The sequence below is a fragment of the Acinonyx jubatus genome, chromosome E1 (genome assembly GCF_027475565.1).
Source record: "Acinonyx jubatus isolate Ajub_Pintada_27869175 chromosome E1, VMU_Ajub_asm_v1.0, whole genome shotgun sequence".
Lineage (NCBI taxonomy): Eukaryota > Metazoa > Chordata > Mammalia > Carnivora > Felidae > Acinonyx > Acinonyx jubatus.
In genome coordinates, this window is record NC_069397.1 from 1,476,936 (window position 1) to 1,500,567 (window position 23,632).

The 23,632-nt window shown below is 55.4% G+C and overlaps 1 protein-coding gene and 1 long non-coding RNA gene across 5 annotated transcripts; one reads left to right on the forward strand and one right to left on the reverse strand.

The window, feature by feature from the left end:
* The first annotated feature begins 3,291 nt into the window (after positions 1-3,291).
* SCIMP (SLP adaptor and CSK interacting membrane protein) lies at positions 3,292-22,940 on the forward strand. The gene is made up of 5 exons (XM_015069450.3): positions 3,292-3,862; positions 15,544-15,667; positions 17,732-17,795; positions 20,922-20,995; positions 22,789-22,940. Exons 1-5 carry the CDS (start codon positions 3,842-3,844, stop codon positions 22,938-22,940), a joined length of 435 nt encoding a protein of 144 aa, XP_014924936.3. The 5' UTR covers positions 3,292-3,841.
* Positions 5,992-22,786, reverse strand: LOC106972469 (uncharacterized). Of its 4 annotated transcripts, none has more exons than XR_003416597.2 (5): positions 21,595-22,786; positions 16,687-16,781; positions 16,242-16,382; positions 9,401-9,490; positions 5,992-6,826 (listed from the first exon to the last, which is right to left on the reverse strand). It is a non-coding gene; the product is annotated as an uncharacterized LOC106972469 (long non-coding RNA). The 4 variants fall into 4 exon arrangements; XR_003416598.2 differs by lacking the exon at positions 5,992-6,826 and having other exon boundaries at positions 7,725-9,490; positions 21,595-21,702; positions 21,800-22,786; XR_008294431.1 differs by lacking the exon at positions 5,992-6,826 and adding an exon at positions 7,725-8,526.
* Positions 22,941-23,632: the final 692 nt, after the last annotated feature.

A 23,632-nucleotide genomic window follows, 5' to 3' on the forward strand; every position in this document is an offset into this window, starting at 1 on the left:
AGTTGATAAATTCTGACACATAGCCATTCTGACAGGTGTCTGGATCCCTGAGGATTCTGTCTGCACACCCTTGGTCACTGAGGATGATGAGGGGGGTTTTGTGGGCATGTTGGCCAGTTGATGAGATGTCTGTTCCCATATTTCCCCCGTTTCTTAAATTTAAAAAATGTTTAAACATTTACTTATCTTTATTTTTATTTTTTTTAATGTTTTTATTTATTTTTGACAGAGAGAGAGAGAGACAGAGCATGAGTGGGGGAGGGGCAGACAGAGAGGGAGACGCAGAATCCGAAGCAGGCTCCGGGCTCCGAGCGGTCAGCACCGAGCCGGACGCGGGGCTCAAACTCACAGACCGTGAGATCATGACCTGAGTCGAGATCAAGAGTCGGACGCTCAACCCACTGAGCCACCCAGGCGCCCCAGTCCATTTTTTCTTCATTGAATTGTTTGTTTTCTTACCGTGAAGTCTTATATGCTTGAATACTCCATACACAAGACTCTCTCAAATATATGACTTTCAGATACTGTCTTCCAGTCTGTGGCTCGTCTTTGCATGCTCTCGAGTGTCCCCGAAGTGAAGCTTCTAACTGTGATGAAGTCCTCTTTATTTCTTTTTTCCTATTATGGACAGTGCTTTTGACGTAGTGCCTAAGAAATCTTTGCTGAGCCAAAGGTCACGAAGATTTTGTGCTATGTTTTCTTCGACAAGTGTCATAGTTCTACGTTTTACATTTTATGTTATTTATTTATTCAGCGAGCTGGGAACGGGGTGCCCTCTCCTCCACGTCAGGCTGCCCGCTGCTCCCCGTGTTACCAGCATCAAGCTCCGAGCCTCCACGGTTCCGGGCTTGCAGGCTTCCACCGTCGTTCCCAGCTCTGTGTTTGGGAACCACACGCCCCCCGTTAGCAGTTTCCAGATTAGAAGGTGTGGACCACCGCGCCCCCAGCCCAAAGCATTGTTTCTGCCCTGATGGCCCCATCCAGCCCTTTCTTCAACTGCTGTCATGACAACAGTCACCGGGCACTCGAGATGTAGCACTAGGGGGTGACCCTCATTCTACGTGTGATGTGGCTGCCGTGGGTGCCGACACGGACGTGAGGTCACAGGGTGAAGAGTGGACTGCGCCCCCCTCCCAGCTCCCTCCAGTCTGACCGTCTCAGGTTCTGTGGCTTCCAGAGGTGAGGGTGTCTGGGGCCAGCCCCCTTTGGAGGACAGACAGGGCGGGAGGACGCTGATGGGGGGACAGAGGCACCGTGGACGGCCACCAGGGGGCGTCTCCCGTTCTCCCGGAGCCCTGGGGCCTCTTCACCCGCCTGGACCCGCAGAGTGACCCCTGCCCGGGGCAGAAGGAAAGCCAAACAGACCGCCCAGCCTCCTGCCCCATCTCGTGGTGGCAAGACAGCGGCGGGGCCAGGGGAACAGTGCAGGCAGACCCACAAGCCCTGGGTCCCCGAGCTTTGCTCTCCAAACACTAGGCCTTGGTCTGTCCGCATTCTCTCTACTGGCCGAACTCCTACGCATTCTTCAAAGCCCACTTCAAATGCCCCCACTGGACCGCCCAGCCCTGCCGCTGCTGTGCTCCCACAGGGTCAGCGCCCATTGCTCCCAACAGTAACTACGCGTGCACCCTTCTGTCCTGGAGAAGGTGGGCTCCACCAGGGACCCTGACCCGCCGGGCTCCGAGTACAGACCCGTGAGCTTGGGGCCCGCGTTCTGTCCCGCCCTCACCTTCCTCCTGCACTTTGAGAGACCTCCCTGGGGGCAGGAGCTGGCTCTGACCCCCTCCCCGCCCAGCACCGGGCCCGGTGAAGCAGGAGTTTGCTGGAAGGAGGTCGCCTCCTTCCATGTGTGTGACTCACTTGTCTGGGTGGACGGCGTGGGTTCTTGTCTCAGGCAACACACCCCAACCGGGCGTTCTCTGTCGCGCCCAGGGCTGTGTGGGCGCCGCGGTCTGGGAGGGGAGCTGCGAAGGCACCCCGTCCCCACTGGGGACAGCGGACGATCACAGCAGAGGCTCCACGGCTCCGTCCCCGGGGCACCTCGCGTCACCAGTCAGCTCTCTTATTTCGCCGGCGAGGAAACTGAGGCTCAGCCCCGTACAAGGGGCTGTTGTCGAACCACGCCTGGGATTCTGACCCACCGACCCCGGGTCTGGGCCTGGCGTGCCGGATGCACGTGGGGGTCAGCAGGTGCGTCGAATCCGCTGTGTCATTGGCACAGGGCCAGCCCCGAACGCAACTGAAACCACTTACTGGTGAGTCAGCGGGACGCAAACCGAGGAGTCAGAGGATGAGCTCGGCCCACAGAAGCACGTATTCACTTCCCAAAAGATCAATTTTTTAGTGTTCATCTATTTATTTTGGGGGTGGGGAAGGGCAGAGAGAGAGGGAGGAAGAGAATCCCAAGCAGTCTCTGCACCAACGCGGGGCTCAAACTCACGAACTGTGAGATCATGACCCGAGCCGAAGTCAAGAGTCGGACGCTGAACTGACTGAGCCCCCAGGCGCCCTCAAAAGATCATTTTATTTATTTTTATTTTTTAAATTTTTTTTTAACCTTTATTTATTTTTGAGACAGAGAGAGACAGAGCATGAACGGGGGAGGGTCAGAGAGAGGGAGACACAGAATTGGAAACAGGCTCCAGGCTCTGAGCTGTCAGCACAGAGCCCGACGCCGGGCTTGAACTCACGGACCACGAGATCACGACCTGAGCCGAAGTCGGACGCTTAACCGACCGAGCCACCCAGGCGTCCCCCCAAAAGATCGTTTTAAATGTGCCTTTAGGGGGGGTTCTGAGCAGCCCCACTTTGGCTCGACCCTCCTAAGAAAGAGCACAGACTTTGTGCTCGGACAGCTGCGGGGCTCCAAGTCCTGCCCTGGCCCCGGAGCTGACTCAGGCTGTAACCTCCCAGAGCTGAAAGGCGCGGGTGACGGCCGCCAGGCCAGTGGAGATGCGGAACAGCCCCCACCCAGGCCGAGCCGGGGACCGTCCTGGGGGCGGCTGGAAAGCGGCCAGAGCGGCAACTGTCCAAATCCTGGAAACTCGCAAACCGTGCAGATCAGGAATCTTGTTTCCTGAAAGCCGGCGGGTAAGCGTTTGCCAGAAAGCCCAGGGTACCGTCACGGTCACGGGCAGCCGGGCAGACGCAGCGCACCAGGGTGGCTATTTTTACCGCCAGGCTGTTTGTTTCAGCGAGAAGGGTCAGGTCAACAAAATGGTTGGTCGGCTGCCCGCCCCGGGGTCGTGGGCGCCCCTGGCAACTGTCCCCGTGCTGACGGGGACCCGGCCCTGCCGGGACGGCCAGCGGGGCCCGGGGCCCAGAGCAGCAGGCTCCTGGCCTCCCCACAGAAGCTGGCCGGCAGCCCCAGGCTTGGCCACAGTGTCCTCCAGCGTCCGTCCCACGGGAAGCTCGCCGGGGGTGTCTCGGGGTGGGAACCAGCGTCCTCGCTTTTCTGGGGCCCCTGGCCAGGCTGCCGCAGCCGGGAATGCTCGCTCGGACAGGCTGGTGTGCGGGGACCCCGCGACCGCCCCAGCCACACTGCCCAGCCTGCCCCCGGGCTTGACCCCCCACGACCAGGTCGGTCCTCGGCGGGGCCTCGCAGGAAGCGATCGTGTCCCCTGGAAGCGTCGGGACCAGCTTCCCTGGAAGGGGGTGGGCTGCCTGCCGTGCGGGCGCCGGGGCCTCCCCCACCCGAGGGCTGAGCAGGAAGGGGAAGTGTGGTCTGGCTGGGGCTCACTGCTCCGGGGTGGGCGGGAAGCCTGTGGGCGAGGAAGGCCTCTCCCCAGCTGTGCCTGAGCCACCACACTCGGGCCCCTGCTGTCCCCTCAGCCGCTCACAGATGGACACGCTCGCCACCCAGGTAAGCATCTGGGCTTGGGGCACCCGAGCGACCGCCTGGCGAGGGCTGGGGTTGCAGCTCAGTCTGAGGCTGGGCTCGGAGGGTCCCCTCTGCCCCTCACGGGCTGGGGGACCTCAGATCCCTGCACCCGTCTGCGCCTCCCTTTCCCGGGGGTATGTTGGGGCGGGGGAACCTGCCTATCGGGTTGAAATGACACCCGGACGGGGACAGAGACGCATAAACGGTACACAGGTGGTTCCCCCTCTCTGGATTCTGACGGCGACTTTCGGTGCCTGATAAGCGACAAGACCCGAATGGGTCTGCGTCGGGGACGGGGTGGGCGAGGGGGTGACAAGGCAGATCTCGAGCTGCATCTTGGGACTCTGGCAGGAAAAACTAGAACTCCCGCAGCCTTGGCATCTCTGTGCCCGCGTCTCTCGTGTCCAGCGATCTGTAAGGCATCCTGTGTGTGCCCGTGGTGGCCGCGGGTCGAGCTCGGCTGCGCCCCGGGGTCAGATCCCCATCTGGTGAACGGCCGCTGCCCGCTGGGAAATGACCTCCGAGGCCTCCCCGTGGTATTTCCAGCTCTATCTTGTCTCGCATCACTGGTCCTGAGAACCACTCCCGCGCCCTGAGCGTGGTAAGGACAAGGCCTGGGGCTTCCTGTTTTGTTTTTAATTGTTTTTTGTTTTATCTTTATTTACTTTTGAGAGAGAGAGCAGGGGAGGAACAGAGAGAGAGGGAGACACAGAATCCGAAGCAGGCTCCGGGCTCCGAGCCGTCAGCCCGGAGCCCGACGCGGGGCCCGAACTCACAGACCGTGAGATCGTGACCTGAGCCGAAGTCGGACGCTTCCCCCACTGAGCCCCCCACAGGCGCCCCACTTCTTGTTACACTTTAGGACCCTTCCCTCCACCCCTCCTGCCCTCGAAAAACTGGAAAACTCCAGAGAAATAGGGGAACAATGGCCCCACATTCCGCCACTTGGGAAAAGCCGTGGCGGAGCCTCGCGTCTGGCCTTCTAGTTTTTTTCCTAGGCGTAGACACTGTGAAACATTACCGTTGTCTCGTTTTGACGTGAACACAAGGTAGAGAGGAAATTCGGGCCTCGCTGCCGTCACCCCCACCCACTGACCACACCAGTGCCGTTGCCAGACAGCCACCAGGTGACAGGGCTCCAGGGGGCCCCCCACACTCTCAGAACCAAACAAGCAAGAAAGCCAGCAGGGGCGCGAGACAATTTGGTTGGACCCAAGGAAGGACTTCTGGGTTGCAGACGTCCCGGGATAACTCAGGAAGCCCGAGTACTCCGCAATTCCGGAAGGTTCTGCGGAAGTCAGACACAACACATAGAACGCCGCGGAGACGCCCGAAAAGCCACCTGTTCAGGAAGGGGAGCAGAGCTCTTGAAAGACGTGATGCGTGAGGTCTGGAAAACGTGTTCCGTTCACGCTTCACAGGGAGGCTGGGTGGCAGAGGTGAAAAGGAGTCTTTCCCTCGGTACAGAACCGAGATGGGGTCTCTGTGCTTTGTGCCGGCAGACTCCGGCCACACGCGCGGGCGACCTGAGCACAGGTGGCTGGCTGGGCTGTCCGCACGGGCTGCGTGTGGCTTTTCTGGCGAAGGGGGGCGCCCTGAAGCTCCCCCCGGGCTGCTTTTCCCGGGGTTTTCTCCCCACTGCTTGACTGCTTCATCCGAGCCCATCGAGGGGCCCTCGTGCAATTTTCTCCCACGCTGCCTGTTCCCTGCTTATTTGCGCCAAAGCCAACATAGTTCTGCATTTAAATTTTACTTCCTTTGCATTACTGGTGAGGCTGGATTCCTAGAAATGATATTATGGAATCAGAGGAGATGTCTGTGTGTTGTCACGGTTTGCTCCCCCGCACAAGCCTTTTTTTTTTTTTTGGTAAGTTCATTCATTTGTTTATTGAAGCGGACTCGACACCCAACGTGGGGCTCGAACTCACAACCCCGAGGTCAAGAGTCACACGGTCCACCGACTGAGCCAGCCAGGTGCCCCTTAAAAACTTGTAACAAAATCTATATATACTGTCAGTGGTCACATGGAAGGATCTGTTTCACCACAGCTGCGCCAGAACAAGGTTTATGATTTTTTTTTTTTTTTTTTTTTGAGAGAGAGAGACTGAGAGTGGGAGCCAGGGAGGGGCAGAGAGAGAAGGGGACAGAGAATCCCAAGCAGGCTTCATGCTCCGCACAGAGCCCAACGTGGGGCTCGATCCCACGACCGTGAGACCATGACCTGAGCTGAAATCAAGAGTCGGATGCTTCACCGACTGAGCCACCTGGCACCCCTTCACCATTTTTAATTTTTGCTTGCATATAGACGTAGTTTCTTTTTTTTAAATTTTTTTTAATGTTTGTTTTTGAGAGAGACAGAACATGCGTGGGGGAGGAGCAGAGAGAGGGGGAGACACAGAACCTAAAGCTGTCAGCACAGAGCCCAATGCGGGGCTCAAACCCACAAACCTGAGATCATGACCTGAGCCGAAGTTGGAGGCTTAACGGACTGAGCCACCCAGGCGCCCCAGGTGTAGTTTCTAAGTCCGGGCAGAAAGATATGTCAGTGGAGCGACCCACTATGATGGGTGAGAACGAATGAACAGGGTCGAGTCCTGTTACGAAACCCGCGGGACACGAGCCCGGCCCAAGGGCTGCACGGCTCATTCTTTCTTGAAATTGTTTAATGAGGTATAATTAACACCAGGGAAACGTGTCTGTCTTAGATGCACAGTCAACACGTTGGGCAGCAGTCTACACCTTGCCTCTTTCATTTCCTGCGTCCAGGACTCATCATCTGTGCTGTCCTGGGCATTGGGAATCCACATTTTACGTTTCTGAATGGGGTCTCACTGCGTGAACATCCCAGCCTGTTTTCCCATTCCTCTGTCGAATTCTGTTCTGTCGGTACACGGTTTTACTTGTCTTGGGCTGGGGTCAGTGCGTATGACACGACACCCCCAGGTGCTAAGAATCCGAGTGTGAGCGGGGCAGGAGGGAGAAGAATTAAAAGAAAGGGGGAAGAAGGCTGAAGTTAATTTTAATAACACATTGCACTGAACCCAACACATCAAAAATATCCTTCCCGCATGTAATCCATATAAATGTTTATTAATGAGATCTTTTATGTTCTTCCTTCCACACTAAGCATTTTTCTTTTTATGTTTATTTATTTTGGAAGAGAGAGAGCAGGGGAGGGGCAGAGAGAGGGGGAGGATGGGGAATCCCAAGCAGCCTCCACGCTGTGAGCACAGAGCCCGACGTGGGGCTTGATCTCATGCTCTATGAGATCATGACCTGGGCCATATCAAGAGTCGAACATCCAACCCACTGAGCCACCCAGGCGCCCCCACACTGAGTCTTTGAGACCCAGCAGGTGCCCCACGGCCTCGTGGTCTCGGGCAGGGCTGGCCTCGGCGAAGGGGATTAGCCTGGAAGCCCTAACTCCAGGCAGCGAGCGAGCAAGGGGTGGGGCCCCATCCTCCCGCGGAGCTGCGTGCGACCTGCGTCGTCCCACGGAAACTTCCCCGAAGCCTCTCCAGCCTCCTAGAACCCCATCCCTCCGCCCCCCCCCCACACACACGTTCTCCCCATCTTTTGGGACTCACGACTACTTCAGATCATTCCTTTCTCGTGAGAAAAAGTCGAGTTTTTCAATCACGCAGGACTTGACCAGAAGCGTGGGTCTTGAAAGAAACACAGGGCCTCACACCCAATACTTTTTTCATGAGTGAGGCTGGATTAGGGGCGAAAATGCTGGAGCTCCTCAGGGGTCAGAGAGACGTTTCGGGAGATGTGTCCTGCGTGTGGACGTATGCATGGCTGTCATGTCGTAAGCTATTTCTTACGCTACAGAATTTGGTTAAAAAAAAAAAAAAACACGAAAGTAAAGACCCCAGGAAGAAGCGAGTGTGGAATCAAGCCAGTCTCCAGAATTCCCAGCGGGGGTTGGACTGGGACTTCTGTCGCCGACTCCCTGGAAATGCCTTTTGGGGAAGTGAGAGCCGGGGCCGGGTGGGTGCCTGGGCTCAGTGCCTCCCCCGCGGCGAGGGCGAGGATGTGCGTCATGGGAGGAAAGCAGAGACACCCGCGCGCAGGCAGGCAGGGTCTCGGCTTCCCGGGCCAGCGCCCGATGCCCGCGGCCGGTGGCGGGTGGCGAGGCCAGGCCAGGCCAGGCGGCTGGACGGTTAGGAGGCAGACCCCAAACCGCCCTCCCGCCTGCATCATCGGAGGCGGAGCGCACCTGTAGGGCCGGGAGAGAGGCGCCAGTCACGTTCATCAGCTCGCAGACCCGCACGGAGCGCCTACTGCGTTCCAGGTGACGGAGACAGTGGCAGAGAGATGGGCCCCGCTCTGGGTGGCGGAGCTGACTCGCCAGTGTGGACCGCCGGGAACAAACGTCCGGTAACCCGCCGGAGTCACGGGACGTGGGCTCACGCACGGGTCTGCCTCCCCCGCACCCCCCCCCCCCCCCGCCTCTGCCCAGCACCCAGCCCTGGACGAGGCAACCTTTCCTCGGCCTCAGTGTCCCAGCTTCTCTTGCCTTCTGGGTTTTCATCATTCTGATGGTGGAGCACCTCCCCCCCACACACACACACTTAAACTGTTATCAGTAAAGGAGGTCACAGTGTGAATGAGATTCAGAGTCTGTCCTGAGGGCAGGATGACTAAGGAGAAAGGGGAAGAGGGAGCAAAGAGCACTGAGATGGGTGGGGGGGTGACTAGCAGGAGGAGGAAGCCTGGATAAGACGGTCTTTGTTCCTAAATCGCATTCGGTTATATCCTCTGAGGACTCTGGACAAGATCCTAGGATGCCCCAGCTCTGGCCAATGCCTGAGGGAATTCAAGAAAGGAACACAGTGCCCTGAGGACCCAAGGAAGTCATTCACACCCTAGTAAAAATCAGTTTCTCTTCCTCAGAGTCTGGCACACCCAGGCAAATAAATGAGTTTGAATGGAGAGGAAGTGGGGAGAGCGGGGAACTTGGCAGAGAAGTGACTTGTCGATGATGGAATTTGGGGCATTACGAGAAGCATCTCGGGCATTTGGTTCGGGGGCTTTTTTGGTGCCTTTCCCTCTCCCACCAGTGCTGCTACCGCCTCTGACTGTGGGGCTTCCTCACCTGCCCCAGCTGGGGGGGCTCTACCAACTGGCCCGATGGACGTCCCACCCGGAGGCTGAGCCCCCCCGCCCCCCACCACTGGAGCGCTTGTTAAAAATGCTGATCCCGAGTCCAACACTGGACCTACAGATCAGAACTGGGGGCAGAGAAGGGGCCTGGGACTGGCATCTGTGCTTTCACACATTTCCCAGAGCCCCCGTTTGGGGGTCGCGAGTTAGGGTCCTGGAGTCCCAAAGACCTGGGTTTGGTTTCTGGTTTTCCCGCTCACTGGCTTAGTTGCGATCTCTGAGCTCCCATGGTCTTATCTGTAAAATGGGGTGGTAACCACAAGCCGCCGTGCAGGGGATTAAATGAGAGGGGCGCGTAGGGCACCGGGTAGCACACGGTGAGGGTGACTTTTCTGAGACGCATTTTCCTACCGCGGTTGTAATTACGCCGAACAGGGCACGGCTGAAGGCTGAGGTCTTGCCAGTGCTGGAAGCTCTTGAACGAGGGTTCCGCTTTCAGTTCTGTTATGAAAAGAAACATTTACCAGCTTGGCGGCAGCCTCATGGGGTAAAATGACCACACGACCTGGCGTCAGACTGCCCTGAGCTGAAATCCTACGTTAGTCCCTTGCTGGCTGTGTTACCTTGAGCAAATTGCTTAACCTCTCCGAGTTCTAGTTGTTCACCTGCAAACGAAGCGTGATAACTAACACCACCCACTCGGGGAAGGTCATCATCAGGATTAAGAGATAACGTGTAGATCACCGGTTCTCAACCTCGGCCCGCCTTGTATTAGACTCATCTGGAAATTTTTATTACAACAAAGAAACAAACCCCCCAAGGGCCAGGCCCCACAGGCCCCGCAGGCCAGTTAAATCGGAGTCTCTGACACGGGGCAGACAGACAGCTGGGGTGGTCCGGGTCATCCTCGTCTGCGTGCAGGAGGAGGGGGGGGAGGAGCTCAGAGGGAGACGTGGCTACGGAGGAACCACCCTGCGGGGTTCGGAGACGGAGGAAGAGGCCACGAGCCAGGAGCACGAGTGGCCTCTAGAAGCCCACAGAACCAGGAAGCGGCACATCCTGGGGGTGGACACAGCCCTGCCCACGCTTGGATTTCTAGCTCCGTGATGGTGGCATCGGGGACTCGTGACAGGCCCCGCACTCCTGCTGTTGTATGCCCTTGTGCTCCTGCCCCTGCCCGGGGGGCTCCCCTCTTGCCCCAGTGGGGGGGCGGCCACCCCAAAGACGCTTTAGTCCAATTCCAAAACTTTTAAGTTACTTTCGATTGCTGAGCACAGTTCGTAAAACGTGGCTCATTGCAAAGCTTCGGTTTCTGACTCAAAGCTGCTCACTTTGCCCCAGTGGGAGTGAGTGGAGGAAGGGGTGGGGGCCGCCTCCGCACCCCTGCACCCCACCCTGCGCTGAGGACAGCCAGACAGACGTTTCTCCATGGGGAGTCTCCCACCAGTGGCCTTTCCTGCTGAGGTACTTTGTGGTTTGGGGTGGAGACTCCACGCCCGGCCCGAGAGGTCCCTTGAGAGGCCCCGCAGCGTCTGCGGGCTGATGGCCGACGCCCTGGGCCCCGCGCTTCAGCTCCGGGGAGCCCTGCGCCCCACGGTCCCCTCCAGGCGGCCGACACAGGTGGCCTTCAGCTCCCACACTTTGCGGGGCGTGAGCTCGGTCCCGCCGGCCACCTGCACCCGCTCCCCGCGGGCTGGATCCCCGCCGTCGCTGCCCAGAGCCCGTCCGTGTCCGCTCTCGGGCAGCACCACAGCCACTGAGCGGCCTGGGGCCCAGAGGACACCCAGCGGGGACAGGACGGGGTTCTCTCGGGACCATTCTCACTCAGCCGCCCTGTCCCAGAAAGACAAGCTCGTCTGGGTTCTGCGGAGAAGGCGTCTCAGAGCAGTGCTGTTTGTCAGGCCCTGGGCTGTGGGGGAACCTGGGACTTTTATTCCCACTTGTGGGCCCCGGTCCTTCATCCTGGGGAGTCCCGTGGCCCCCACCGTCTCACCGCCATGGCTGTGCTCCTTAAAGGAAGGCGTCCCGAACCCCGCTGGGCCTGTCGCCGATGACTCAGGGCATCGTACGGACACCAGCAAGGAAGGACTGGCACCTAGAGGGAGAGCATTCAGCCTCCTTCCTGCCGGGTGACCTTGGGCAGGCCGCTCAAGGACACAGTTAGCGGACAGATGAAAGCGGAACACATTCCAAACATCTGCTGGCAAGGCGCCTGGGGGGCTCAGTCGGTTGAGCATCCGACTTTGGCTCAGGCATAATCTTCTGGTTCGTGGGTTCGAGCCCCACGTCGGGCTCTGTGCTGACGGCTCGGAGCCTGGAGCTGCTTTGGATTCTGGGTCTCCCTCTCTCTCTGCCCCTCCCCTGCTTGCACTCTGTCTCTCTCTCCTTCAAAAATAAATAAACATTAAAAAAAAAAAAGGAAGAAACATCGGCTAGCAAAGCAAAGCCATGCCACACGTTTGCAAGATACCGCAAGATATGCATCCACTGTGTGGTTCTCAAAAGTGACCCAGGTTTCACTTTTCTGACATCATCCTTCTTCCCTGCTTCTCCAGGGAACTGAGGAGAAGGAAACTTCTTTGAACTTGAAATCGGAGGAGTAGCTTTTCATGGGAGCTACACTAGACAGTTAATTGACTGGGTTGTTTTTTTTTTTTTTAATTTTTATTAAAGTAAATACACAGGTTTTTTTTTTTTTTAATATTTACTTTCTGGGGAGAGGGCAAGCAGGGGAGGGGCAGAGAGAGGGGGACAGAGGATCTGAAATGGGCTCTGTGCTGACAGGCTGACGGCAGAGAACCCGATGTGCGGCTCGAACTCCTGAACCGAGAGCCAAAGTCGGACACTCAACCAACTGAGCCACCCAGGCGTCCCAGTAAATACACATAGTTTTAAAAATCAAAAAAGAAAATAATAATAAAATAAAAAAATAAAAATCAAGTGATTCGGAGGATTCACGGCAGAAAATTGCAGCCCCCCGTCTCCCCACGTCCATCCTCCCACCCTGTTGTGCTCTCGGATGCAACAGCTTTGAACTCTTGTGCCCTGGGGTTTACTTTTATAGCCCTAAAGAGTATGTTTAGTTGCTTTTTGGAGAAATCCTTCAAGATTAAGAAAAAAGAAAAGGTAGAAAATATGGAGGACAAACTAGACAAAAGAACAAGGAGATGCACATTTGAGTATGAGAAGAGAGAATGAGAAAATGGGGGGGAGAATATTCTATCTGTTCCTCCATCTGTTTGTCCATCCTTCCTTCCTTCCCCCCTTCTTACTCCCTGCATCCTTGCTTCCTTCCTTCTTTCCGTCCTTCCTTCCTTCCTCCTTCCTTCCTCCTTACTTCTTTCCTCCTTGCTTCCTTCCTCCTTCCTCCCTTCTTCCTCCCTTCATCCTTCCTTTCTTTCTTCCTCCTTCCTTCCTTCCTCCTTCCTTCTTACTCCCTTCATCCTTCCTTCCTCCTTCCTTCTTCTTTCCTCCTTCCTTCCTTCTTCCTTCCTTCCTCCTTCCTTCCTCCCTTCTTACTCCCTTCATCCTTCCTTCCTTCCTTCCTTCCTTCCACCCTCAGAGCTAAAGAAGGTCAGGTTCCAATTACGTGTATTAAAAAAATTTTTTTTTCAACGTTTATTTATTTTTGGGACAGAGAGGGAGAGCATGAACGGGGGAGGGGCAGAGAGAGAGAGAGACACAGAATCTGAAACAGGCTCCAGGCTCCGAGCCGTCAGCCCAGAGCCCAACGCGGGGCTCGAACTCACGGACCGTGAGATCGTGACCTGGCTGAAGTTGGACGCCTAACCGACTGCGCCACCCAGGCGCCCCCCAATTACGTGTATTAAACAAAGAGTCCACCCTCAGATATGTGGCATTCTCTTAAGTCCAGTGCCCTGTGGCCTCACCGGGCCCTGCAAAACCACATGTCACAGGGTCCTCCTGAGAGCCAAGCCTCCAGTCTCCACGCTTTCCCTTTGCCCCCTTCTTCGTGTGCCTCTGTTGCTCTCTTCTGTGCATCCTGAAAAGGTGATCCACAGCACAGCCTCTGCTGAGTGCACACCTGGGGTGGGCTACCTGGCTGGCCGACACTTCTGTCTTTGAAGAGAGAATCCCCAGGGGCGCCTGGGTGGCGCAGTCGGTTAAGCGTCCGACTTCAGCCAGGTCACGATCTCGCGGTCCGTGAGTTCGAGCCCCGCGTCGGGCTCTGGGCTGACGGCTCGGAGCCTGGAGCCTGTTTCCGATGCTGTGTCTCCCTCTCTCTCTGCCCCTCCCCCGTTCATGCTCTGTCTCTCTCTGTCCCAAAAATAAATTTAAAAACGTTGAAAAAAAATTAAAAAAAAAAAAAAGAAGAGAGAATCCCCAGCACATCTATCACCGTGGATAAATGACGCTGAGCGGAAAGTTGAGCCAAAAAGCTGCAGAATGACGCGTGTACAAGTCACACACGCTTGGTTTTGCGCCATGTAACCTGATGAATAGCCAAAAACGTGTTTGATCAAGCCAACCTTCACCAAAGAAACGAAGCTTGGAACTGAAAATCCAAATTATGATAGAACAATGTAATAAATGAGGACACTCTGCCAGTAATACAAACACGTGTTTAAATAGTAACCCAACGGGCACCTGGGTGGCTCAGTCGGTCAAGCATCAGACTTCGGCTCAGGTCATGATCTCACGGTTCGTGGGTTCGGGCCCCACGTCGGGCTCTGTGCTGACGGCTTGGAGCCTGGAGCCTGCTTCGGATTCTGTGTCTCCTGCTCTCTCTGCCCCTGCCTTGCTCACGCTCTGTCTCTGTCTCTCAAAAATGAATAAACAATAAAAAATGTTTTAATTATAAATAAATAACTAATAAATAGTAAGCCAAGTCCGATGGTTTTGTAGGAACAATGGCCTTAGCAGCCCTAACCTTGTCCCTGTTCCTCTGCCTGGGTCCCTGTTTATATCGTTAATACTAATGTCACTCAAAAGCACGAATTGGAAAGGGCTGTACATGAAAATACATGCGTGAGTTTCCACTGGCTAAGTGATGACACAGGAAGTTGATTCTCACACACCCAGAATATGCCAGGTCTCAAGGATCACGTTTTACTTTAGTAGCCAAACGAACAGGCAAAGCACCCACGCTCTGGATGAGGGGAGCCCTGCTCCTCCCGCAAAGCCCCTGCATTCCTGGAGGCTCCTCCGACGAGTCCATCCCACAATCGCCTGGGGCCTGGCACCTGCTGTCTGTCCTACTTGCCTGTACGTCATCCCTGGTTGGGAAACCACAGCGCACATGCCATTAGTCCCCAGGCTCTGCTCTTACAAGCTTTTATTGTGCAATTGAGTTCCAACACGGTACAGGCAACAGCTTCAGACTGAACATTAGTCACAACTGTCCCACGGAACTACTAGACATCCTCCCACGGGGACTTTCTAACAAGCCTCAGACTTTCTGCACTCTTACCGTTGGCTTTTTTTCCCTCTCTTTCTTCCCCAGCGTCATTGAGGTATAATTGACTTAATAACACCGTGGAAGTTTAAAATGCACAACGTGTTGACTGGATACACTCGTATATGGTAAAACTTTGGTTTGAGAGCATAATTCGTTCTGGAAACACGCTTGTAATCCGTAGGAATTGTGTATCAAAGCAAATTTCCCCATGAGAAATAACGGAGGGGCACCTGAGGGGCTCAGCCGGTTAAACGTCTGACTTCGGCTCAGGTCATGATCTCACGGTTCGTGAGTTCGAGCCCCGCGTCGGGCTCTGTGCTGACAGCTCAGAGCCTGGAGCCTGCTTCGGATTCTGGGTCTCCCTCTCCCTCTACCCCTCCCCCGCTCGCAGTCTGTCTCTCTCTCAAAAATAAATAAACATTAAAAAAATTTTTTTAAAGCATATTAGAAACATTAGCTCATCTTGTGGAATGCTCGCAGAACAAGGTACTCGCAATCCAAGGTTTCACTGTATCGCGAAATGCCCGCCACCACAGCCAACGTCACTCTTTTCTGTCTTGAGAACACTTAAGATCTGCTCCTGCCAGACTTCTCTGCTTGCTTCCCGAGCTGGCCAGCTTCCAGCCCCCAAATTCCTGTTACTTTTCCCCATGGACTAACTTTGCATTCACCTTCCCCCTTCTGACCCACTCCTCCCTCGGAGAAACCCATCAAGGTATATTTCTAACCCCCCCCCCACGCCAAAAACAGCAGGGGTTTAAGTCTGTGCTGCCCCCTGGATATAAAAGTGATGCAATTAGTTATTGCTTTCAATGGCGTTACTCCCCTGCCCGTTTGACGACCGAAGACAGAGCGATGTGTCGGCCTCCTCCGTACATCTCTCATCTCCATGCGCGTGGCTCCCCTGGGGAGTGGCAGACGGGTCACTCCCGTGCCACACATGAGGACGCACAGAGTTCGGAGGAGATTAAGGGCCTCGCCTGAGGGCTCCCAGTTGCTGATGGGCAGGGTTCGTCTAAGCCATCACCTGCCTGACCCCTAAGCAGAGGTATCCCCAAAACGTGGTAGACAACGCCCCCCCCCCCCCCAGACGCCTCGTTCGCGTCTCATATTCCTCTGTCTCCGTTCTTCTCAGGGTCCCATCGCGATGGATTGGTTGAGGGACAATTTCTGGATCATCCTAGCTGTGGCCATCTTCACTGTGTCCGTGAGCCTGGCCCTCATCCTGTACTGTGCCTGTAGACAGCTGTTTAGACAAGGTAATGGCGGTCTCACCTGGGCAGGTGGAGGGCGGGGAGGGCTGGGGTGGTCATCCGGGCATTAGGGCTTCTTCAGGGCAGAAAGCGTAGTTCTGGGCCTGAATAGGCTGAGTTTTGGATTAAGAATCGTGTATTCTGGGGGCGCCTGGGTGGCGTAGTCGGTTAAGCGTCCGACTTCAGCCAGGTCACGATCTCGCGGTCCGTGAGTTCGAGCCCCGCGTCGGGCTCTGGGCTGATGGCTCAGAGCCTGGAGCCTGTTTCCGATTCTGTGTCTCCCTCTCTCTCTGCCCGTCCCCCGTTCATGCTCTGTCTCTCTCTGTCCCAAAAATAAATAAAAAAACGTTGAAAAAAAAAATTAAAAAAAAAAAAAGAATCGTGTATTCTGGGTCTGAGCCTAGCCCTGCCACTAACTTGCATGTCTGGGCCTCGGTTTCCCCATCTGCATGGCGAAGGGAGGGAGGCTAACTAATCTTCAGGAACTCTTGGGGCCCCCAGGGTGTGGGTGAGGGCAGAACCTGTGAGAAGCCACACACTGCTCCACGGCTTTCTCTCTCCATCGTGGCCCTGCTCTCACCTTTGGGACTCAGAAGACAGCACGAGTCCAGAGGATGTCAGAGGCTGTCTCAGCTCCAAGCACATCGAGTGGTACGCGTGTTGTATACACCGGATACGCACAGCCTTTTCTGGGTCAATCATTCCCCAACAAAGCAGTTTTCTAAAAAAACCAAAAAAAGACTTTTGAGGCATGAAATATGGGCTCGGTCCACGATGGACACGCTGGCCACCACCATCGCCTTCTCTAAGGTCAGACTCTGAATCTCCCAGAACAACAGCTGCCTTGGCCCCAGGTTCTTGGCACCCTCCACCTTTGTGGAGGCTTTCCACTAACTTAACATCATCTCCAAGGGGGTTTCCACTTTGCCGTCCATCTCCCACCGTCCCTGTGACCCAGGGATGGTGAATGCACCAATCCCCCAGGGCAGTGTGGGCAGGCTACCCTCAGCCACCAAGGCACTGACCTGCCACGGCATCTGGGACAGCCTCAGAACCCTGCTCGCCAGTCGCCGAAAGGTCCGGGCTCCACAAGGAGTGAGACCTTGTCATCCTCGTCCATCTGTTTGAGAGATAAGAAAGTTAAGGTTCAGAGAGAGGAAGAGGCTTGACTGAGGCCTCACAGGACTTGGTGCCCGAGTTGGGACCAGAACTTGGGTCCACTGGCCTTCCTGTCCAATGTTCTCTGCCCTCAACCCCTTGATGGTAAGCAGTTGTTTTTGTGTTGTTTTATAGATTAAAAAACAAATTTCTTTAATGTTTATTTTGGAGAGAGAGAGAGAGAATGAACGAGTGGGGTAGGGCAGAGAGAGAGGGAGCCATAGAATCTGAAGCAGGCTCCAGGCTCTGAGCTGTCAGCACAGAGCCCGACCCAGGGCTTGAACTCCTGAACCCTGAGATCACGACCTGAGCCAAAGTCGAATGTTTACTTGATTGACCCACCCAGGCGCCCCTTTTTGCGGTGGTGGGTTTTTTGTTTTGTTTTGTTTTGTTTTGTGTTTTTAACACAAAGAGTATATTCTGCCTCCTATAGTCCTCTGTCCATCTGCCTTCTTGAAATGTTGGACACAGACGAAGTAGCACCCTGAACAAAACCTGGCCCGTTCTCTTGGACCTTAAGCCACCACTATTACCACGGAGGTTAAAAAATGAACAATGACGTGTTCGTCTAGCACGGCCCGGTTGCAAACTGCTTCCCCTGTCTTCCTCTCGCTTCCTCCCAAGCACACAGTTGGTTACCCGTCCCAGGGATGTTTCTGAAAGCCAGGGGTGCACGAGGTGACAAGGAGACAAGCAGGGCCCCGCGCCGGGCGGCCTGGGCAAGGGCTTGTGGTCAGAAGGCCCACGTCCAAGCCAGTCTCCACCGCCCGCCAGTCCTGTGCCCCGAAGTCTTTCTCCCCGGTGGTTCCTCCCCCACCTGCCCTGCACACGCCCGGTGTCTCCGGACTTCTAACAGTCACACCTTGTGCCGATTCTTCCCAGATGATCATTAATGCCTATTTGGTCCCTTAGGCAAGAGGTGGGACGTTGCCAAGCCCTTGGGAAGAGGGCAAAGTGACGAAGAGAAGACGTATGAGTAAGTACAGCCCCGCCCCACGCAAGATGCAGCTTTGAGAGCCGCCTGGTCACGTGCGCCCGTGCACCTGCGCGTCTCTTTTGGGGAGGAGCCCACTGCACCTGCGCAGCCCGGGAGCCGGCTTGTCTGCCAATGCCCCGCCCTCCGGGGAGGGGTCTGGAGCTTTGGGGCTGCAGGGCACCTTCCGGGGCTCTGCTCTCCCGGTTGTCTTTGTCTGGTCTAGTTTGGTAGAGGTCACAGGTCAGGCTGTGTGTGCTGGGCCCACCCCTCGCGGTTAGGTCTACCCTTTCTTTTCTTTCTTTCCTTCCTTCCTTTTCTTTGTCTTTCTTCTTCTTTCTTTCTCTCCCTCTCTCTCCCCCTTCCCTCCTTCCTTCTTTCTATTTCTTTCTCTTTCCTCCTTCTTTCTCTCCCTCTCTCTCCTCTCTCTCTCTCCCCCCTTCCCTCCTTCCTTCCTTTTCTTTCCCTCAAGATTTTAAGTAATCTCTGCACCCGGGGTGGGACTCCAACTCACAACCCTGAGATCAAGAGTTGTAGGCTCCACCAACTGAGCCAGCCAGGCACCCCTACCCTCCTTTCCTTTCGATGGCCCACCAGTGTAGTCCTCTCGAGGCTGTGTGCCTAACGAAACTATGCCATTGGCCTTACTTTTGCATTTTGTGATCTGTTTGGAGCTTCTATGATTGCTGTGTCGGGAGTCCCCAAGATCACCTTTAGGCTTGACGATTCACGAGAAGGGCTCACAGGACCCGGGAAAGCTACAACGGTCATGGTTACGGGTTATTACCATAGAAGGGTACAGAGTCAACTCTGCAAAGGGAAAGCACATACAGGGTGGAGCCCCAGGGGCAACCAAGCGGAAGCTTCCAGGAGTCTTCTGCTGGTGCACCGTGCTTCATTCTCCCAGCATGGATGTGCGGCACCACATGCAAAGCATCGCCAGAGAGAGTCACCGAGGGTTTTTCCTGGGGGGTCAGTCACACAGGCAACAGAGCGCCCACACGACCCGCTTTAGCTACTCAATCCCCAGGCCCTTTTGGAGGCCAAGCTGATATACCGCATGACCTGGGGCCCCAGGCAAACACAAGCAGGCATTCACCAGCAGTCACCTTGTTAGCAAAGACCATCTAGCTGAACCCAGGCCCAGGTATACACAGACACTACCATCAGGAAAGATAATCCGAGAGCTGAGAGGTTAAGGGCCAGGTGCTGCTCAAGGTCCAGTCCTTTCTTTGGAATGTAATGCGGTGTCTGAAACAAAATCTGTGCTTTTCTTTTTTTATTTTTTTTTAATGTTTATTTATTTTTGAGCAAGTGGGGGAGGAGCAGAGAGAGGGGGAGACACAGAATCCGAAGCAGGCTCCAGGCTCTGAGCTGTCAGCGCAGAGACTGATGTAGGGCTCGATCCCATCAACTATGAGATCATGACCTGAGCTGAAGTCGAATGCTTAACTGACCGAGCCACCCAGGCGCCCCCAAATTTGTACTTTCCTAGAGTGACTTTTGTTGTGGATCCAGCAAATAATAGACCTCTTCCCCACCGATTCTGACCCCCTTGAGGAGTAAGACAAATGTGTCACACAGGTAAGTAACAAAATATTGCCTTTAATGAGAATAAACCCGGCGTGGCACAATGGGGCTCTTATCCACCGGCAAGGGCATTTGCTAGTTCAAAGCCAGGCAAACTTTCCGATGCAGGGCGCGGCCTGGAGAGCCTCAGGTCACCCGTGCGGGGCAGCCCCTTTCTCTGAACAGCACAGACTCGAGCACAATGTGTGTTTTCTGCAATCAGGCTGGCTCTGGAGGAGACAGTGGGAGAAGAAGGTTCTTCCCAAAGGCAGATCAACTTCCCTCCTCTCCTGGGAGCAGCCACGAGGGGTGGACAGAGGCCACTAATGGAGCTCTTGCCACACAGACCCTTGTCCACGTATCCCAACAGGCTTACGCACCCCCAGCGGCGCTCAACCACATACAGGGGCCCAAAATTTGGCTGAGAACAATCGCTTCCAGTTTGGAGGTCAGAGCACATGGAGGGGATCGTGGGTCTAGGCCAAGAGGCTCCCCCGTGGTCTCTCTTTGCTGGACCTTCTTACCAAAGTATGATACGAATGCAGAAAGGTGTACAAAGTCAAGCAGGACTCAGTGAATTTCCACAAACTGGACAGACCCAGGTAGCCAGTGCCCAGATCAAGAAACAGAATCACCAGTTCCTCAGTGACTCATATCCCATTCCAGCCACCATACCCCAAAGATAGCCACTCCCAGAAATAGGAAAGCCTAGTTTCTTCTTGTTTTCATGCTTTCTGGAAATGGAATCAGCCAGGGGCGCCTGGCTGGCTCAGTTGCTTAAGCATCTGACTCTCGGTTTTGGCTCAGGTCACAATCTCGTGGTTGGTGAGTTCAGGTCCCGCATCGGGCTCTGCACTGACAGTGAGGAATCTGCTTGGGATTCTCTCTCTCTCTCCCTCTCTCTCTCTGCCCCTCCCCTGCTCATGCTGACTCTGTCTCTCTCAAAATAAACAAATAAACTCAAAAAAAATTCAAGCAATAGAATCAGCCAGCACACGTTATCTAGGGTCTGGCTCCTGTTGGTCAACGTTTCTGTGCACGTCATTGTGCGTGGTTGCAGACGGTTCGTCCTCATGAATTTATCCACTCCGCGGCCGATGCGCATTCGGGTAGGGTCCAGCTTGGGGTTCACGCTGCCACGAACGTTCTCGTGTGTGTCACCTGGTGGCCACATGCAGGCATCTCAGCAGGATGCACCGAACACGCAGTCACGTGCTGTGTGCGTCCCCGTGTGTGCCGTTAGTGTTAGGAACACGTGTATCTTGCAAATGAAAACACACCTGCTACTTACCTCCCCCCACCCCTGCCCTCTCCAGCTCCGGGGATTCCAGGAGGACGCGCTCCAAGCGAAGTCCCTTCCTTCCCTCAAATCCAGCTGTTCCCGGGGCTGGAGGAAACAGTTTCTTTACAAACGGGTACGACACCTAGAGAAGGACGGAGTGCCTCCAGCTTTTAGGAATGAAGGTTTCAATGTTCATCCGTTTTCTGATGTTTTCCTTTCGTAGGCTGACGGACACGCTCAAAACCACAACCTGACTCCTCCTCTTTCTGTCTTGCCAGGAATGTTCTTAATGAATCACCAGTTCAGTTACCCCCTCTGCCGCCCAGGGGTTTGCTCTTCCCAGAACACACCCGTAAGTATCTGCTGCTGGTGACATTCAGGGCAGGGTAACAAATTCATCTAAATGTCTTAGCTCAGGGGCGCCTGGGTGGCTCAGTCGGTTAAGGGCCCGACTTCGGCTCAGATCACAATCTCACGGTTCGTGGGTTCGAGCCCCGCGTCGGGCTCTGTGCTGACAGCTCGGAGCCTGGAGCCTGCTTCCGATTCTGGGTCTCCCTCTCTCTCTGCCTCTCCCCTGCTTATGCTCTGTCTCTGTCTCTCAAAAATAAATAAGAACTGTTTAAAAAAAATTGAAAGAGACAAATCAATTAAAAAGGGGGCAGAGCAAATAGCAAAGCTCCTGATGGTCAAGGTGTATGTTCATATTCAAATCCCAGCTCGGAGCACGAGTAAGAAGGAACTTGGGGGGTGTCACCAGGACTCCCCCACTTTGCATCAGAAAATCCCTGCCTGGTTCCCTTGACCGGAATGTTCTTCCTCCAGCTGCCCATGTGGTGGTGTCCTTTATCCTCCCCACTGCCACGCGGCCACTGCCGTCCGCCCTCTCTAAAGTGAGCCCGCTAACTTTCCTTTCGAAACGTGAAGGCAGTTACCCAACCTCGTCTTACTTACCTGCTGCTCGTGTGCTTAAGATCTCTCTCCTACCCTGGAACAGAAACTCCAGGAAACAGGAGCCTCTCGTCTTCCTCACCACGGTTTACCGGCCACTAAGAACGGTGCCTGGAGGTTAGGAGACAATTCAGGTCTTGACCGAATGGACACATAATAGCTTACATGTATGGGGCAGCCCCCGTGTGTCCGGGCCCGTGTGACGCACTTCACAGGCACGATCTCCTGTCGGCCTCTCAACGGCACTACGAGGCAGGCACATTTATTATTCCCCTTTGACAGATGGGGACACTGAGACACAGAAGTTCAGTGTCTCACCCAAGGCGACACAGCGAGTGACTGCTGGAGCCTGGATGTGAACTTGGGTCTCCCCGCGGGGCTGTGCAGGGAATGACGGCGGTCTTCTTCTCAGGTCCTCTTGGGAAAGACAGAGTCGCGGCAGAGGCCGCGGCGACCCCATCTGAGGGTCTGAGGTCTAGCTGCCGTTTCATCTTCCTTCCCGCGGCCACCTTGGGGCTTTTGCTACGTGTTCCCTCTTCACTCATTCTACCTTTTGCAAACCCCGCTGTCCCCTTCCTTCTGAGCAGAGATTCGTGCCCGAGCAATCATGGAATGTTCTGGAAAACACTAAGTCACTGTGAGGGATGTGCCAAAAAGGAAATAAGCTTCGTATCACTTCCTCGTGAGAATGAGGGTCTCCCATGACCGTGCTCATTCGGGGACTGGCTCGGGTCAGCGTGCCGTCTGCACTTCTGCTTTGCGTTTTCTGTGTCGTGCGGGCTCAGGCAGGGGGACGTGGGAGCCAGGGCGTCTGACTGCCGTCTGCCATTCACCCACTCGGCTGATCCTGAGACGGTGTCCTGTCTGTACAACAGTGTCCCCCATCAAATGGGGAGCTGGTCCACCAGAAGTAGCCAGACCACCCAAGCCCATGAAAATCATGCTGAGTCACTGAGTCAAAAATACATATGGGGGCGCCTGCGTGGTTCAGCCAGTTGAGCGTCCGACTCCTGGTTTCGGCTCAGGTCATGATCTCACGGTGTCGTGAGTTCAAGCCCCGCATACGGCTTTGCACTGGCAGCACGGAGCCTGTTTGGGATTCTCTGTCCCTCCCCCACTTGCACTGTCTCTGTCTTTTTATATATATATGAAAACACACAGCAGCTTGGCCTGCAAGGACCTTTTCGTGTGCTCTAGTCCCACAGGACACCCCGAGCCAGCCACCGGCCACATACTCGCTGGTCAATAAGGTCAGAAATAAGACCCTCTCCATCCCGAGCTACATCGAGCCTCTAGATGATTATGATGATGTCGAAATCCCCGCAAATATGGAGAAGCATCACTTCTGAAACACCCGTTTCTCCTTTCCGGCGAGCCGAGGAGGGTTCACGCGGAGGATTGTATGCCAATCGAGAACGGAAGCCCCTCAGTAACGGGATCCTCAGAGCCGGCGGTAATGTGGCGCAGCCATGTAAAATAAACATTTCCTGAGCCTTCGACGGAGAGGCATCGGCGGCCACATGACCTCCCAGAGGAAAGGGGCCGCAGCTCTGCCCTGGAGACCCGGAGCTAGTAGGCCTCCAGCTACTGTTGAGGGGTGCCCCTGGGGTTCCGTGGCTCCCACTCGTGACAAAGCACCCCATTCTTGACCCCCACCCACCCGCCTCCCCTTCTCTTGTTCGGTTCTAAGCGATTCCAGCTCTTGGTGTTGGACTCTGCAGAATACCCAGGCTCTCATCCCCGGCTGGGCCCCATGGGCCCACCCAGCTGCCACACCCAGGGCCGTGGGTGGGAGATCCGACCGAGTGCTCCGGCTGAGTGCTCCCGTGTGCAGGTTACTACATCACACCCGGCAGGCTCTTCAAGGGTGAGTGGTGCTTTCTGTTCTTGAGAACTGTCCCCACCTACACACACCCCACACCCCAGCGCCCCCCTCCCCCCCCCCCCCGGTGATGTGGGCCGGGCGGACCGCGGAGGTTCAGATGCTCACCCAGATTTGTGCTTCCCGGTAACGTGTGATGGTCCACAAAGTCACATGCGG

What these genes read in the sequence shown, in the direction of transcription:
- SCIMP (XM_015069450.3), top strand. Translation starts at nt 3,842, where the DNA reads ATGGACACGCTCGCCACCCAG. An exon ending in GACGAAGAGAAGACGTATGA is followed by an intron (nt 17,796 to 20,921) that starts GTAAGTACAGCC and finishes CTGTCTTGCCAG; the next exon opens with GAATGTTCTTAATGAATCAC. An exon ending in GCTCTTCCCAGAACACACCC is followed by an intron (nt 20,996 to 22,788) that starts GTAAGTATCTGC and finishes CGTGTGCTCTAG; the next exon opens with TCCCACAGGACACCCCGAGC.